Source organism: Rhipicephalus sanguineus, unplaced genomic scaffold, assembly GCF_013339695.2.
Source record: "Rhipicephalus sanguineus isolate Rsan-2018 unplaced genomic scaffold, BIME_Rsan_1.4 Seq239, whole genome shotgun sequence".
Classification (NCBI taxonomy): Eukaryota; Metazoa; Arthropoda; class Arachnida; order Ixodida; family Ixodidae; genus Rhipicephalus; species Rhipicephalus sanguineus.
The window spans coordinates 164,222-179,593 of record NW_023614840.1 but is presented as its reverse complement, the minus strand read 5'-3'; the positions used below and the strand labels follow the sequence as shown (position 1 = coordinate 179,593).

Sequence of the window (15,372 nt, the reverse complement as noted above, 5' to 3'; positions counted from 1 at the left end):
GTCTCTGTGTGTTCGTCCGTAGTAGTTTATTGCGCTGTTATTTTACGATCTTACAGTTAACTAGCTGATATTGGCATACACTCGAAATGCTTCTTGATTTCAACTGCTCACCAGTTATCGCTTCCACCCGCACTGAATCCTAGTGCTTTTCAAGGAGGAACACCCATCTTGAAACTGCCGCTATAGCCCGACTCGCTTTCACATTACTATTTGTGTTTATTCAAATAAAAACTCTCCACTTTTTAAAAAACAAATTGCAGCCCAACTCCCGAAACATTTGTTGTGAGGGGGGAGGGCTGTGCCAGAATAAGTGTTAGAGAAAGGACCCTAGAGGTGCTGGTCATATTTGTGTGCCTACTACATTAAGTTGATTCAAAGCCCTCTTTGGGAAGTTTATACTTATTAATTCAAGTATATTGAGCTCATGAATGAGATCTGACTATTTTTGGTCTGTGGGAAAAGGGAAGATTGAAGTGTCATCAGAATTAAGACCTACCATATTGAAATGGCCTGCTTTAGGTAGTTCTTTGCCAACATATTGCTTCTGACACTACCGTAAAATGCCGAGCAAGCGCCCCCCTTACGGAGAAGGATAATCCGACCAGATTTAGAGGAGGGGGGGGGGGGCGCTTGCTCAGTCCTGGACCGAAATTCAGGATGGCGGCGGGAGAGCTGCTAAAAAAACACCAGGCCTGTGCGGAAAGCGCAGCACAGTCACAGCGAAAGCTCGAAGAGCGGCATTTCTAGAGCTCATTATAAACTGTCTTGTGGCTACTAATACAACTACACTAGCAACGTACCCACTATGCCACAAATCATAATTTTTGTGAAGTTGGGAAGCACCCACCACGACAACTAGTCATTCTGCGGAGAAGCAAGGTACCACCTGTAAAGCATTATGTGCAGTTTCTTGATGCGACAGCTGATCACAATGAAGAATTATGACTGAGCATCTTGTAATGTGTTGGAAGCTTTAAATTACCCACTAGTTACGTAATTCGCATTTTGTGACGCCCGGTCGTTATTCACTCTCCCACCACGCTTTATAACATACGCTAACATGAGACAGAGAGAGGGAATTCACTTTATTGAGACCCTGAGGAAATGGTTCATGGGAGCCTTATGGACTTCCTTGGCAACCAATAGAAGTGCACCTACGGGGAACCAACTACACTATAAATCATAATTTTTGTGAAGTAGGGAAGCAGCCACTATGCAATTTTTCGTCATTCTGCGCAGAACCGTGGTACCTGCTAGACACCTGTAAGGCATTATGTACACTTTGTTGATGCTGTGGCTAATGACGATGAAGAATTATGGCAGAGCCCTTTGTAATGGGTTGGAAGCATTCAACAACCCACTCGTTGTGCAATTCGCATTGTGTGATGCCTGATTACAGAATTCGCGTTGTGTGACACTTGGTGTTACTCTTCTACCACGCTACATTACAGATGTTAATGTGGTTCCTTCCGGACATGAAACCTGCATAGGGTCTTTTTGCAAAGCAGTTTCAAGCACCAGCATAGCTCTGAGGTATAATACTGGGCTCCCACGCAGAGGGTTCAGGCTCGAACCTCGTTCCACCCTGGAAATTTTTCTTATTTCGTTTTTTTTTCTTTTCTTATTTTGAGCGATAGTGGTTATGGACACGGCGGCGGCGGCGGACAACTACGGCGCCAAAACAGCCCTTGCTGTGATCTCATAACAGCTTTTGCTATAAAATAAAAGATGCCCATCCATGTTTCTAATGAAATGCTTTATTTATTTATTGTTTTTATTCCCCCTCGTCAAAAGACTCCTCAGAGTCGAACGCAAAAGTTAAGTCCTCGGCCTGGAGAGACCTGCAGTCTTCTGGTGGTATATCACCAACACCGGAGAGCCTGGCGTGCAGCGCACCATCTTCCAATATACGAGTGGCCACATGACAACAAAATTTCATAAACAACATTAGATACGCATTCAGTGTACTCACTCTTGTGGTTCTTTGTACACAAGCGATGCTCGTCTTAAAAAAAAAAAAAAAAAGTGGCCGCAGGGGAGGAGGGAGAGGAGGCGCTTGCTCGGTATTTTACGGTAAGAACATTCCCGAATATAAATAGCACCGGTGAAACCAGATTTTTTTTATAGACACAGTCACATCCAGTGCTTTTTAATTTTGTCCTCATTTTGAAGGTGACATGTCTCGCTTGAAGACGACGACGATGAAGTGCGCACGCGACACACTGGCGCTGTGGCACGAGCGTCATTCTGGTGTCGAACGTTAGCCATTTTGTGACTCCAACGCCTAAGCTGCGCTTTTTAGAGTGTTCATGTTTCCTTGCATAAAATAAATCGTCGTACAGCCACAAGTGGCTGTACAGACGTAACAGTTGGCGACGAGGAAGACTCTGGACTCACCGGCACTTCACCGACGTCAAGGAACGGAACGAGATGGCGACTGACTTTGGTCGGCTACCCGAATTCAGCGGCAGCTCCGGCTCCTGGAGATCCTGGTATGGGAGGTTACAGTTCTTCTTCGAGGCTAACGACACGGACGCTTCCAAGAAACGTGCTCATCTGCTAACGTTATGCGGGAGAACAGACTTACGACGTCGTCTGCGCCCTCGTTCAACCCAAGCAGCCCAACCAAGTGAGCTACGATGACATAGTCGAGATGCTCAAGGCGCACTTTGATCCACAGCCATCTGAGGTCTTCTGCAGGGCACGCTTCCACGTCGTGACCAACGGCATGACGAAACGGTCAGTGATTACGTAACAGCGCTCAAGAAGCTAGCAGCAGATTGCAATTTTGGAACAAGCGTAGACGCTGCGGCGAATCCAACAATGCTGCCTCTTGATGTAATGCTGCGTGATCATTTCGTTTGCGGTCTTCGGAACGAGCAGGTCCAGCAACGGCTGTTCGCAGAAAAGGACTTGACATTCAAGAGAGCCTTGACATTGCACTGCGAGCTGAAAACGCCGTCGAAGATCAGAAAAACGTGAAAACGGAATTCAAAGAGATTCACGAAGCCTGCACAAGTATCGGCAAGACAGAAAATCAACGTCACTCGAGTGCCTCTGCCCAAAAGAAGAAACAACACTGTTGGCGTTGGACGCGCAGCATAGTCCGGACACTTGCAAGTTTCAGACAGCTTCCTGCAACTACTGCAAGAAACGCGGACACATTGAAAAGGCCTGCCTGAAAAAGTGGAAAGAGGCAAGAACAAACAGGAACAACAACATCGAATGTCCCCGACAAGGAACTTCGACAGTGGCCTCAGCACCAGTCACGACTCAACAGGATTCACCAGACGTGGCACTTTACGAGCTCAACACCTTAATCGACACGTCCAGCACGCAGAAGGTCATGACTCAACTGCGCATACATGGCAAGACCTTGGAGTTCGAAGTCGACTGGTTGCAGCTTGCACACTCATCAGTGAGGCCACGTTCAAAGCTACGTGGACAGATGACCCACCACAGCTTCAAACGGACAACATTCTCCTACGCACATGGTCAGGCCAGTCCCTCCGAGTTCTCGGATGTGCAACGGTGGATGTAGAGCACAAGAAAAGGAACTTCACATTACCACTTGTTGTCATCAAAGGAGCAGGTTGTAACCTCCTCGGACGAAACTGGTTTCCTCATCTGGGTATACAGATCACGGGCATCAATGACGTATCAGACGACAAACTTGTTTCGAAGCTTCTAGACAAGTACCAGTCTGTGTTCGACGAGGTCATCTCAGGACATCGGTCCTGCGGTACAACTTGAACTCGTGGAACGAGCAAAACCAAAGTTCCTAAAAGCACGACCGGTTCCTTTCGCGCTGCGGTCAGCTGTAGAAGCTGAATTGGATCGACTGCAAAGTCAAGGCATAATCGAGCCTGCGCAGCATTCGGATTGGGCAACGCCTCTAGTACTTGTTCGAAAGAAAAACGGCTCGTTGCGAATATGCGGCGACTACCGTTGCACAGTGAACCAGGTATCGAAGAAGGCAGACTACCCACTTCCAACAACAGATGAAGTCCTTAGCCACTTGAGGGGAGGCAAGGTATTCAGCACCCTGGATTTGGCACAAGCTTACCAGCAACTTCACGTAACGCCAGAGACAGCAGAGATACTGACCCTGAACATGCTGAAAGGGCTGTACAAGGTCAAACGATTGCCTTTCGGAATCTCTGCAGCTCCAGCCATTTTTCAACGCTTTATGGAGACTATGCTTTCTGGCATCACAGGCGTTTGCGCATACCTAGATGACGTGATCACCAGTGGAAAGGACGCCACGGAACACGCTGAGAGACTGGAAGAAGTTCTGAAGAGGCTGCGCAATTGCAACCTGCGCCTCGGCAAAAACAAGTGCTGCTTTGCAGTGCGAGAAGCTTCTTTTCTGGGACACCGAATTGACGAGACAGGGGTCCATACCAACGAAGAGAAAGTTCGAGCAATAACGGATGCTCCAGCACCAAACTGCAAGCAAGCACTTCAATCATTTCTTGGAATGCTGGCTTTCTACGACAGGTTCTTGAAGAACAGGGCAACAATTGCCAGCTGTCTCTACCAGCTTCTTCAGAAAGACGCCACGTGGAGATGGGAGACCAAGCATCAAGAAGCATTCGATAAACTGAAGAGATTGCTTCTCAGTCAGACCGTACTGGCACACTACGACGAACAGAAGGAGCTTCTCGTCTCATGTGACGCTTCGCCATACGGCATAGGAGCTGTTCTGTCTCAACGTGATGACCAGAATAGAGAGGCGCCAATCGCTTTCGCATCTCGGACGCTAGGGACAGCGGAACGCAATTATGCTCAGTTGGACAGAGAAGGCCTTGCCGTAGTGTTTGCTGCACACAAGTTCCACAAGTATATTGCGGGGAGAAAGGTGACTTTCGTCACGGATCATCAACCGCTTCTCGGCATACTGGGTCCAGGGAAGCCAACGGCTCAAGTCCTCTCACCACGGATGACCAGATGGTGCATCATGTTGTCGGCCTATGACTACAACATCGTCTACAGGCATGGCAAGAACCATCAAAACGCGGACGCGTTGAGCCGATTGCCACTACCAGAACGTCTCGATGAACCCTGGCCACCAGGCGACGTACTATTGTTCGAAGCTTTGTCGAGACCTCCGTTCACTGCTACAGAGATAGCACGTCTGACACAAGAAGACAGCATCCTGCAGAGGTTGTACAAGACAGTGCAGGATGGCACAGCGGAGAAACTCACTGGAGATGAGTTCACTCCTTACTGCAACGAGCGACCGCAATAGCACTTCAGTCGAGTGCCCACACTTGGATCACGGGTGATCATACAGAGCTCAGCACGATCCCACGTTCTGGCACTCTGCACGCTGGTCACCGAGGCATGGTAGCCAGAAGAAGTGCGCAAGGAGCTACGTATGGTGGCCCGGAATCGACAAGGTGATCGGGAAACGGTGTGACAGTGCCGCGAATGCCTTTCAACGCGAAGAGCCCACCCAAGCTCCTATTCCCTCCTGGAACCGTCCCAAGCCCATGCACATGGTGCACGTTGACTTCGCGGGGCCACTCTCGGGCACACCTACTTGGTTGTTGTGGATGCACACACAAGTGGGTGGAAGTCGGCAAGTGACGCAAGCAACATCCGCGGTTGTCATCGATGTGCTACGAGCATCTTTGCTACGTTTGGCATTCCCCGAAAGGTTGTCTCCGACAACGGAAAAGCCTTTATTTCGAACGAGATAAGCAGTTCTATACGGCAAATGGCATACAGGCTACAACATCACCAGGTTACCATCCTGCCACAAACGGCCAGGCAGAACGCTATGTGGCAGAGCTGAAAGAGCACTCCTCAGGGATACAGACAGGTCCATACAGTGTCGACTTGCAAGATTCCTGTATAGGCACACCGACATTCACACTGCTACAGGAATGTCACCTGCGAGAGCAATGTTTGGACGAGAGCTTCTATGTCCTCTCGATTTTCTCAAACGGGGACGGAAAGACACATCTGTGAGAGCAGGAGACATTGACGAAATCCCTCGTTCGCAGTAGGAGAGAGAGTGCTCATTCCCAGTTTTTGAAAAAGCCAGATTGGATTGAAGGCGAAATACTGCGCCGCGTCGGACCACGATCCTGGCTTGTAAAAGCAACCACGGAAAGGTTCGGCGTCACCTCAACCATATGAGGAAAACGAGCCAGACCGGACACAATCCAATCACCGACAGATTGGAGCGTAGCAGATGATTTCTCGGACAACACGTCAGAAGAGACGCCGTCGAGTTCTGCTGATCAACGGCCTGACTCGCTCAACATGCAAGACAACTCCCTCGCAACCGTCGACCTCGACGTCACAGCAGGAACACCGGCAACTGCGCCCACCAGAGGTAGGCGGCCTCCAGACCGCTATGAGACTTCGTCTAAGGGGGGAAGAATTGACATGTCTCGCTTGAAGACAACGACGATGAAGTGCGCGCGCGCACACTGGCGCTGTGGCACGAGCATCATTCTGGTGTCGAACGTTAGCCATTTGTGACTCCAACGCCTAGGCTGCGCTTTTAGAGTGTTCATTTTCCTTGCATAAATAAATCGTCGTACAGCCACAAGTGGCTGTACAGACGTAACAGAGGTATCTGCAATTTTAGATCTGGTACAGTGGAATTTACTTTTACATGCACTAATGTCAATAAAGTTTCTATTGTGACAATAGGGAATCTTAGGCGGTTTGAGGAACACTTTTGTAAGGTACTCATTGCTTGATAATAATGGATAGTACTTGGGAAGGATACTATTTTTGGAGGTGCATTGGAGTACTTTGTTATGAAAGCTCGTGGCTGGATGGATTGCACTTTAGTGTTCTTATAGTTATGCTCCTTTCCTGTCAAATTTACATGTGTCATTGTAGACCTTTGTTAAAGCATTGTCCAGGTAATTTTTTTTCAGTTGAAGTTACCTTTACATAGCTTAAATGGTAAATATGTTTGTCATCATTGCTACAAACCCTTCTCACGCATTTTGCCAAGCTAAAGAAATTACCGAATGCTGTTGCAGCGTCTGATGAGGAAAGGGGGTTTTCAGTCTTTGCCTATTGTTGTTACTAGAGGTTTGGAACCGTAACTTGGATTTACAACTTCCCAAAATTCTTTACTGTTGCTTAACAAAATTGAAATACCATTGTTACAAAATTTCCCTTTAGCTGTTTCGATAATCTACACAACTGCACATGTTCACGCTAACATGCCCAGATGCCCCCCGACGCCGGCGATATAATAGTTTCCGTCTTATTATCCAATATTTTACGCAAACCATGTGCTTTGTGTCGATGTGGCTATAGTGACTTTTGTCTTAGTGAGATAAGTTTGTCGTGGATAGTATCAAGTCTTTGTTTGCATCACGGATGTTAAAAGAGCTTAAGAAATCAATACAAAAAGAAGAAAGAAGGCTTGAGATCGCGTTAATATTTCTCGCCCGCAGTAAAAGGTATTTTTCCTCGTATGAAACGTTTTTTTTCTCTGAATATTTGAAATTCACAGGGCAAATTTTATGACTGCTGATGCCTTCCAACACGTTAACAAACGTTGTTCGGATCAGTAGCGAGCAAGAGATCCAAAACCTATTCACTGCACGTGGGTACTGAAACCATTTGGCTTAAGTTGGCATACCAAAAAATATTCTGTCTCATATCCTCGTTTTCTTGTGCCACCGAGAGTCATGTATGCCCCCAGACAATATTGGGATAGTTAAAATCTCCAGCAAAGAACTGGGGACCTTGGAAATTGGTTCAACACTGTATTTCACGACTTTTTAGCTCTTGGAAAATCATACGCTGAATCCCATCGTGAATCACTCCATCAAAACATCGTCATCTCTTAATGCGCTTAAAAAAAACGCTTAGAACTCACTTTCTAAGCCAATAATTATATGAATTATTCATAGTATGTACTGCGTTCTTTGGTGCTTGTTTTTTTCCTCTCCTATTTATAATTATATTAAAATTACGTGAAATTGTTGTTACTATTCATGGTGACTTCCTTGCATATTTTCACTGTTAGTATGAATTTGTATTTCTTCACCCAATATTTATACAATTAAAAAAGTTTTATGTACTTGAAAATTTAATGATTAATGTCTCCTATTATTGTAGTATTTATCAGTGTAACTATCGTACATGTTTTCTTTCTTTTTTTTTGTTTTGATATTTTTATATTGTTTGCTTATTGCACAATTCGTATCCAATAATCGTGTACAGAGGGTCCCGGTACAGTCTCCTGACCTTGGGGCCCTCTTCTGGATATCCTTCACAATGTAACCATACTCGCATGCAAAATAAATGTTTGATTTGGTTTGATTACAAGCAGGGAAAAAAAAGAATCTGGCAATCAGTAACAGACCCCAATAGCCCAAGTTACAGCTGCAAAGGGGTGAAGTGCACCCACAAAATTTCTAGGCATGTCAATTACGATGACAAGTGCGTCCATATCTTCTTGAAAGGATGACAAATTCTTGAACGTGGGCGCCGCTAGAGCCGACATTTCAACAGGCGGTCTTGTATTCTTCAAGGCTGCAACGTTGAAATTGCGGCCTTGAAGCCATTGCTCAAGAGTGCTATAGAAGTCCAATAAATTGTCTCTTTACAGCTGACTTTTGACTTTAAAGGAGTCATGAACCACCCCTTGGGTTTGAAGAAAACACTGGGAAATCATTTTTTTAATACAAACAACTTTCGTCCTGCAGAAAGCAGACACTGCTATGAACAGCTTGGCCAAATCTTGTGCACAGCAAGGAGAGTTTAGAAAGGAAGCACGAAGCTGCCATTTCTCCGGTGCCCCCTTTTCCTACAGCGATCTGTGCTTACTCTCTGGAACTGCAGGTGCCCACTGTTTGATGTCAACAACAGATAGCATGCTATTGGCCAATAGCCGATACAGATCAAGAGCGGTGTTTAGATCAAACGTACTTCTTGCCATGGGGTGCCGCTACGCGCCACACTCCATAGTCTGCTAACATTACACAGTATAGAGGAACCACAATGGGAGAGGGCAATCAAGTTTCATTACATGCGCCCATGTAATCTTTTTCCCATCATTCCTGCGTAGCTTCCAGCACGCTCGTTGGGACGAGGGAAGAGAGAAAGCACCTAAACGTGCAACAAATCCCTCTGCTTGTTCTTGACGGATTCGAGAAATTTTTGTGGCAATCGATTTGTGAGGTGACAAACTTTAATACTGAGGGGTGATCACTTGGAAAGGTGGCTCAAGATCCCCCAGTTTTGTGTCATGTATGTTCCCATGAATATTATTAGCTTTCACACATAGGTGAGACACAGCATCAAGTACTCAAGAGAAAGTGAGAGGAGTCCTTGAATATTCTACTTTGAGTAAAGCTCATACAAGGTCCGAAGATATTTCTGGGTCACTACGGTCACTTAGGTTTGACTGAATGTATTCCTGGAAAAACAATCAGCTTCCCTTTTATTTGGACATTTCTTCAGAAGGCATGCATAATGTGGATTCTTATTGAAACCTAAGTGTAAAATGGAGACAAACACAAAAAAAGGAGTGTGACCTGCAGCTTTCCATTGTAGATGTGGACACAAACTTGCACATTACTTGCTCCGGGTTTGTAAGACCTCTTCAATTACTGCTCACTCCGTTCACAAAGAGGCACTATGTTTGAGAACATATCCTTCTTCATGAATGCACCCTGCAGAGTTAAGATTAAGATTGGTTAAACAATCATGTCACCCAGACGGGCTGCTCTCTTCCTTACCATTTGGCTCTCGTCAATAAATGTGTCAATGCAGTTTGCATAGCCCTAATGAAAAAGAAAGGCACTTTCAGTGACCACACACTAGAGATACACTTCATTCCACAAAGAACCCACCTGCAAACAAATGCTTCCGTAGACCGTTACTGAAAACAACCCCCACAGCAATTGTACGTAACTTTTTTTTTCTTGGGGAATACCTCATCTCAGTGACTTGAACCTTTATTCTACCAAAGCCGGATTTTCTGTCTGATCACCTACTGCAACGGGCAAGGCACCAATCATCATCATCCTCAATGAAAGGATAGCATGTGTCACGATAAAACTGAATATAAGATATAAACTGAAAGGGTATGTCCAAACACCTGGCATGATGACAAGGTTGTTGAATGAGCAATGAAAACAGCATGAACCCAGTAGGTCACAAATACGGGCGACTTCACTGCAAGAGTAGGGAAAAAAACTGCAAGGAGAAATCACGAGTGATGGCGTCAACTCCCGCAGTAGAAGAGGGGAGATGTTAGGAGGAATGAACAAAACCATAACTTGACGGATTTCTGAAATAGCAACTAGAGTTGGAGGTAAAGCACCAAAGCAAGACGTAAGCACGTTTTCCCAAACCACAAAGGATTTAACAAACAACCGATCAATGTGACTACCTCAAGAGATTAAATAAAATTTGCTGAAACTTGCAACTGGCAGCCTTCGAACAAGAACATACGGTGACTTACCGAACATGCTGGCAATGCGGCATCGAGGCCGTGTCGCTGTTCTTGTGTGCCACCGCATTAACTAACAGTTCACTAGAAGTTGGCATGACCACACCTTAATTACAAGAGTGGCTTACTTTGTTCTACTTAGTTGCAATTACTTCCCTGGTAGTGTATGAACACGATCGACTGCTCACTGTGCTAGGCCTACAGCATAGCCAATCTTGATCGCTGAATGAAATCTACACCTGCTCAAACTCCATGTGGACGGATGGCAAGGGCTGGCAAATACAGTAGATTCTCATTAAACGGAACCTGAAGGGACCAGGAAATATGTTCCGTTCAACAGGAGTTCTGTTTACTGAGAGAAGAGCCGGGTTGAAACATTCAGGTACGAAAACAATCATACTAAAGACAGTCGTTCTATTTAGAAGAGTAGCGGCTTGGGCTAGTTGGTAGGTCATGACAATTATTATAACGCAAAACAAGACGAAGACAAAAGGTACACGAAGACGAGCGCTATGTTTTGTACCTTTTGTCTTCGTCTTGCTTTTGCGCTAAATAGTTGTCGTTCTATTAAGCAGGAATTATGTTAAAGGAATTTCCATTTACCGAGAGTCCCCTGTGGTGCATTTTAACTTTGGAAACACTTTTAGAGTATGTGGAACATGATAATAAGTAAGCTGTTGCAGCAATCGCATTTCGGTGTGATGTTTTTGCTTAGCAGCCAATCGCGCTGGTTGGAGAGACTGGTTATGTCAGCACTAAATCATGAACATAGTGGCAACTCGCTGCTGTCAGTGTTCCCTATCTGTGGCACGGTCTGCTGATAAGTTGGCCGAATGTTGGCGTCTGTGTCATGCACATCGACAACTTCTTGGCACTGGTGCTGTGTCGGCCGTGCTTGCCAACCTTGCTGCAGGTCACGTGCACATTTTGAAAGGTGCGCGTCGTCTGCTGCACAAACCACCTATGTTGTACAGAACATTCCAGCTCTTATAATTGACTGATACGTGCAACTAAGTGGATACAGCAATTTGCTAGAAATTGTTGACACAGAGACGCCAGAAAAAAAGGACCTCTGAATGCAACTGAAGTACAAGAGGCTGAAATTTACTGGATACGTTGAACACAAGATAAAGTATTTGGACCAGATATCAACTAAATTGACATTACACTCTATTAGTTCAGCCCTTATCATAACAAAATTGGGACTCCTTTCGCTTGGGAGGTCGACTTCAGCAACCTCCAGGAAAGTTCCAAGCACCCTATTCTGCTTCCTCCTTCAGACACATTCAGACAGTTGGTCAAGACATGCTTGCCTCGGGTTTCTCTTGACGAAACTAAGAGAAAGATTCTGGGTACTGAGGACCAGGCAGGTAAAAAAAAAGGTAATTCAGAAATGCACCAGTGATATTCCTGCAAGTGACACTCGAAGCCTTTTGCGTTTTTGACAGCAGACCGTTTTCAGCCCTTTTAAAGCCAGTGGTGTTGATTTTACCGGACTTCTTCTACACCAAGATGATGGAGAAACATTGAAAAAGTGTTACATACTCACCATCATCTGGAGCTTGTTACCAATCTTACTTACGACAATTCTTTGTGGCCCAACGAGGCATTTGTAAGATTGTATATTCTGACAATGCAAGACCTAGAAAGGTCTCGAGGGAGATCCAGCAACTTAATGAGTTAACAAAATCAGAGAAAGAACAATCGTATTTCGAAAGTCTCAGGATTGTTTGGCAATTTATTACTGAACAAGCTCCCTAGTGTGGAGTATTTTAGGATAGACTAATTAGATCTGTGAAATCTACATTGAAAAAACACTGGGAAATCACTTCTTTAACTATGAAGAACTTTCAACCACGCTCATTCAAGTTGAAGCCATGATAAATTTACAACTGATAAACATTTGCGTATGCATAAACCTCCGAACCAACTCCGTTTACGCCAAGTCATTTCCTCCTATGCCAAAGATTGTCGATGCTTCCTCCAGATTGTTCGAGCACAGCGTCTAAAGAGTCAGTGTTGTCATGCAAAATGCTTCAATGGAGATGGAAACACAAATAATGATGGTAATCATGAACCAACCAGCCCAAGTGTGTACCCTACTAGGAAACAAGTGTTAAAAACGGTTCCTGGACTGCGTGGCGATGAGAGCACCTCCAAGAACTTAGTTCGTGATACCGAACAAAACTTTCGCCTCTGAAACTTTTAGCTCAATTGAAACCTTGGGTGCTAAAATTGGTTGACACAACCTTGTTTTCATGCAGAAACTGGAGGAAAACAATTTAATGCATTTTTCGCAAAATGCCAGGTCTAGCAGCCATGCCGTGAACTATAAGAGGTCAGGTTTAAACTGCCAGAAACGGGCATGCTAACCATTCCAGCCATTGCCCGTATGTCTCAACCCACTCTGTGTCCACTACAGCTCCTAGAACCAGTACAGAATGCTCCCGGGTGGGGCACTCAGCGCCTTTGTGGAAGGATGTAAAGGAGAGGTGGAGAAAGGGCAGGAAAACCCTGCTGCTGCTCTTGCACTTGACGTCACGACTGTCAACGCGCAGCTCCTCACAAAAATATGGCCAACTGTTAAAAAATAGTCAAGATCAGAAAGTTGCAACTTCCGAGTGGAATACCAATGCTTTCATTATTATTTTTCTTATTTTTATTCACTATCCCTTCAATGAAACTACAAGCACAGAATAGGTGAAGAGAGGGAGCATCATAGTGATAAAGGAATTCAACTCACCAAGACCATTTTGGAAGATGGGAGAAGTCACAGAAGTTAAAAATATCTGTGCAATATGCACATGCTATAGCGCATGCACACTGCACAGATATACTTCGGGCAGCAACGAAAAAGTTTGTTGCTGCAAAGTGCACACTTCTGGTGGCACCATATCGTGGACACTAGCACTGATGTTGTACCAAGTGGAATCTGTTGGACAAGTTCGATACTTCAGAAATAATAGACTTGGAAAGAAGCAAGCCCTAGGAAATTGCTCGGCCAGGAGCTATAAGATATCATGCTCGGCAGAGCAGGGAAGACAAAGAAGCAACAAGTGATTCAATAAAATGCTTTGTTGGGCGCACTGGTTCCCAGCAACAATTCAAATTGTCTATTCCAAGCAACAAGTGAGCATGGACCTAGGCAAGTGCCCGCATTCCTTTTTTTTTAGCTTTTATCCTAGTGTAAATAAACAAGACGTTCCCTACTTTAGCTCCACTTCCTGGTGTCCAACAGTGTCTTTTACAAAACTAATGTCTGTTACATTAGTTTTACAAAACACAGAGACATTAGTTTTACAATACTAATGTCTCCAGTCCATAGGTCGGCAAAAAGTTGGAGCTCACTCAGGCTCACTCAACAAATATATATTCTGCTCTGAGGGCTCACTCGAACTCATACTAACCAAAATTTTCCTCAACCGACTAACTTGGACTCAGACTCCCTAAACTTTTTCTCAACCAGACTCGCTCGGACTCAACCTCACCAACATATTACTCAGCCGGACTCACTCACACTCAGACTCACGGGCCGATCTGAGTCTGAGTGAGTCGACTCACGAGTGAGTTTGCCGACCTATTCTCCAGTCTGTCCTTAACCTGCTCATTCTTTCTCGGTGCATATCTTACGTAGCTCGGTGGTGGCCATGAAAGCAACGTTAACACTGTATCTACTTTCCAATTTCTTTTGCATAGGTGATAAGGAATGTATGTAAGGTATACCTACATCAACCATCTTTAAACTTGCCAAAGTAATGGACTTCTTAAAATGTGCAGTGCCGGTACCTACAGCTACATAAGGATCACATACCTCTAAAAGACGCACAAACTGTGAATCAAAGTTGGCACTCATTTCATGCACACCCACTTTGGTGAAAGAAAACTCAAGGCACGACATGGAGATTCCATCTTTTACAACTTTAAATGATTGGATAAAAGTTTAGCACTGTTTCGAAGATAAAAGGATATTCATATCACACCATCCCTCACAGCGGGGCATAATTGAAACACTTTCCTGATGTCACGGGTCTTTCACTCATCACTTAATTGCTCTTCTTACATTATTCCTCATGCTGCGGCTCAGATATCTCATCGTGCTGGTCATGCCCCGCATATCAACTGCAACTTCAACTCACAGTGATCACTGCGACAAACATATCACTTGTACCCACCCTTTACGTAACATTTACCCGTCTTTAAAGAAATAAAAATGAATGAATGAAGCATTGCCAACACATGTGGTTTTCCTGAAGCGCCAAGGAAACTTATTGTGCTACTCTGATATGATTCTTTCGTCAGTAAACGTCAGCCCTCCTCCCTTACCTTAAAATTGTTCGCTCACTGAGGTGACGATAGATTAAAGGTTGTCACAACTACAAAAAAGCAAGTAATCATGCGTCTAACAAATATGTTAAAAACACAACCATGTAAGGCATCCCTTAAGATATTGATCACTGCAAATAGGGGCAACCTTAGAACCAATGCAAATTCCAGCCAACCACATTAAACACATGAGAAAAACCTCATCCCATTGAAACGGCACATTTTTCGCCTCACGGTGTCATCTCTTTCTTCTCCTGTCTCAGCCTCGTTCATGTTGTAGAATAACAGAGACACTTGGGAAGAGGTTAAGAGTATACGCAGTCTGCTATGGAAAAGAAAATGATAGGTATCAAGCGGTGCTGATCAGAGAAAAAACAGGTGTCCACTATTTGACATTAAGGAGGAATAAAACGGACAGGCCACATAGCGCACAGGACAGATGGTCAGCAATGGCCAAGCAGCTGAGAACAGCAGAAATTTAGGTGAGGCTTTTCAGGCATTAGATGCTTAAGTCAGCTTGTGCAAGTTCTTGTAATAGTTGATGCAACAAGGCATGGCAGTAAGGGCGCCGATCGTCCATTATACTTCCTCCAAGTTCATCTCAT

The 15,372-nt window shown here is 44.8% G+C and overlaps 1 protein-coding gene across 1 annotated transcript in view; it reads right to left on the bottom strand.

Moving 5' to 3' along the window:
• The window catches only part of LOC119376826 (exocyst complex component 5-like), an 88,880-nt gene that overhangs the window by 27,761 nt on the left and 45,747 nt on the right, over positions 1–15,372 (bottom strand). Inside the window, 4 exon segments of the mRNA XM_049411491.1 lie at positions 9,332–9,366; positions 9,506–9,524; positions 9,601–9,662; positions 9,729–9,773. Coding sequence (XP_049267448.1) covers positions 9,332–9,366; positions 9,506–9,524; positions 9,601–9,662; positions 9,729–9,773 — 161 coding nt within the window.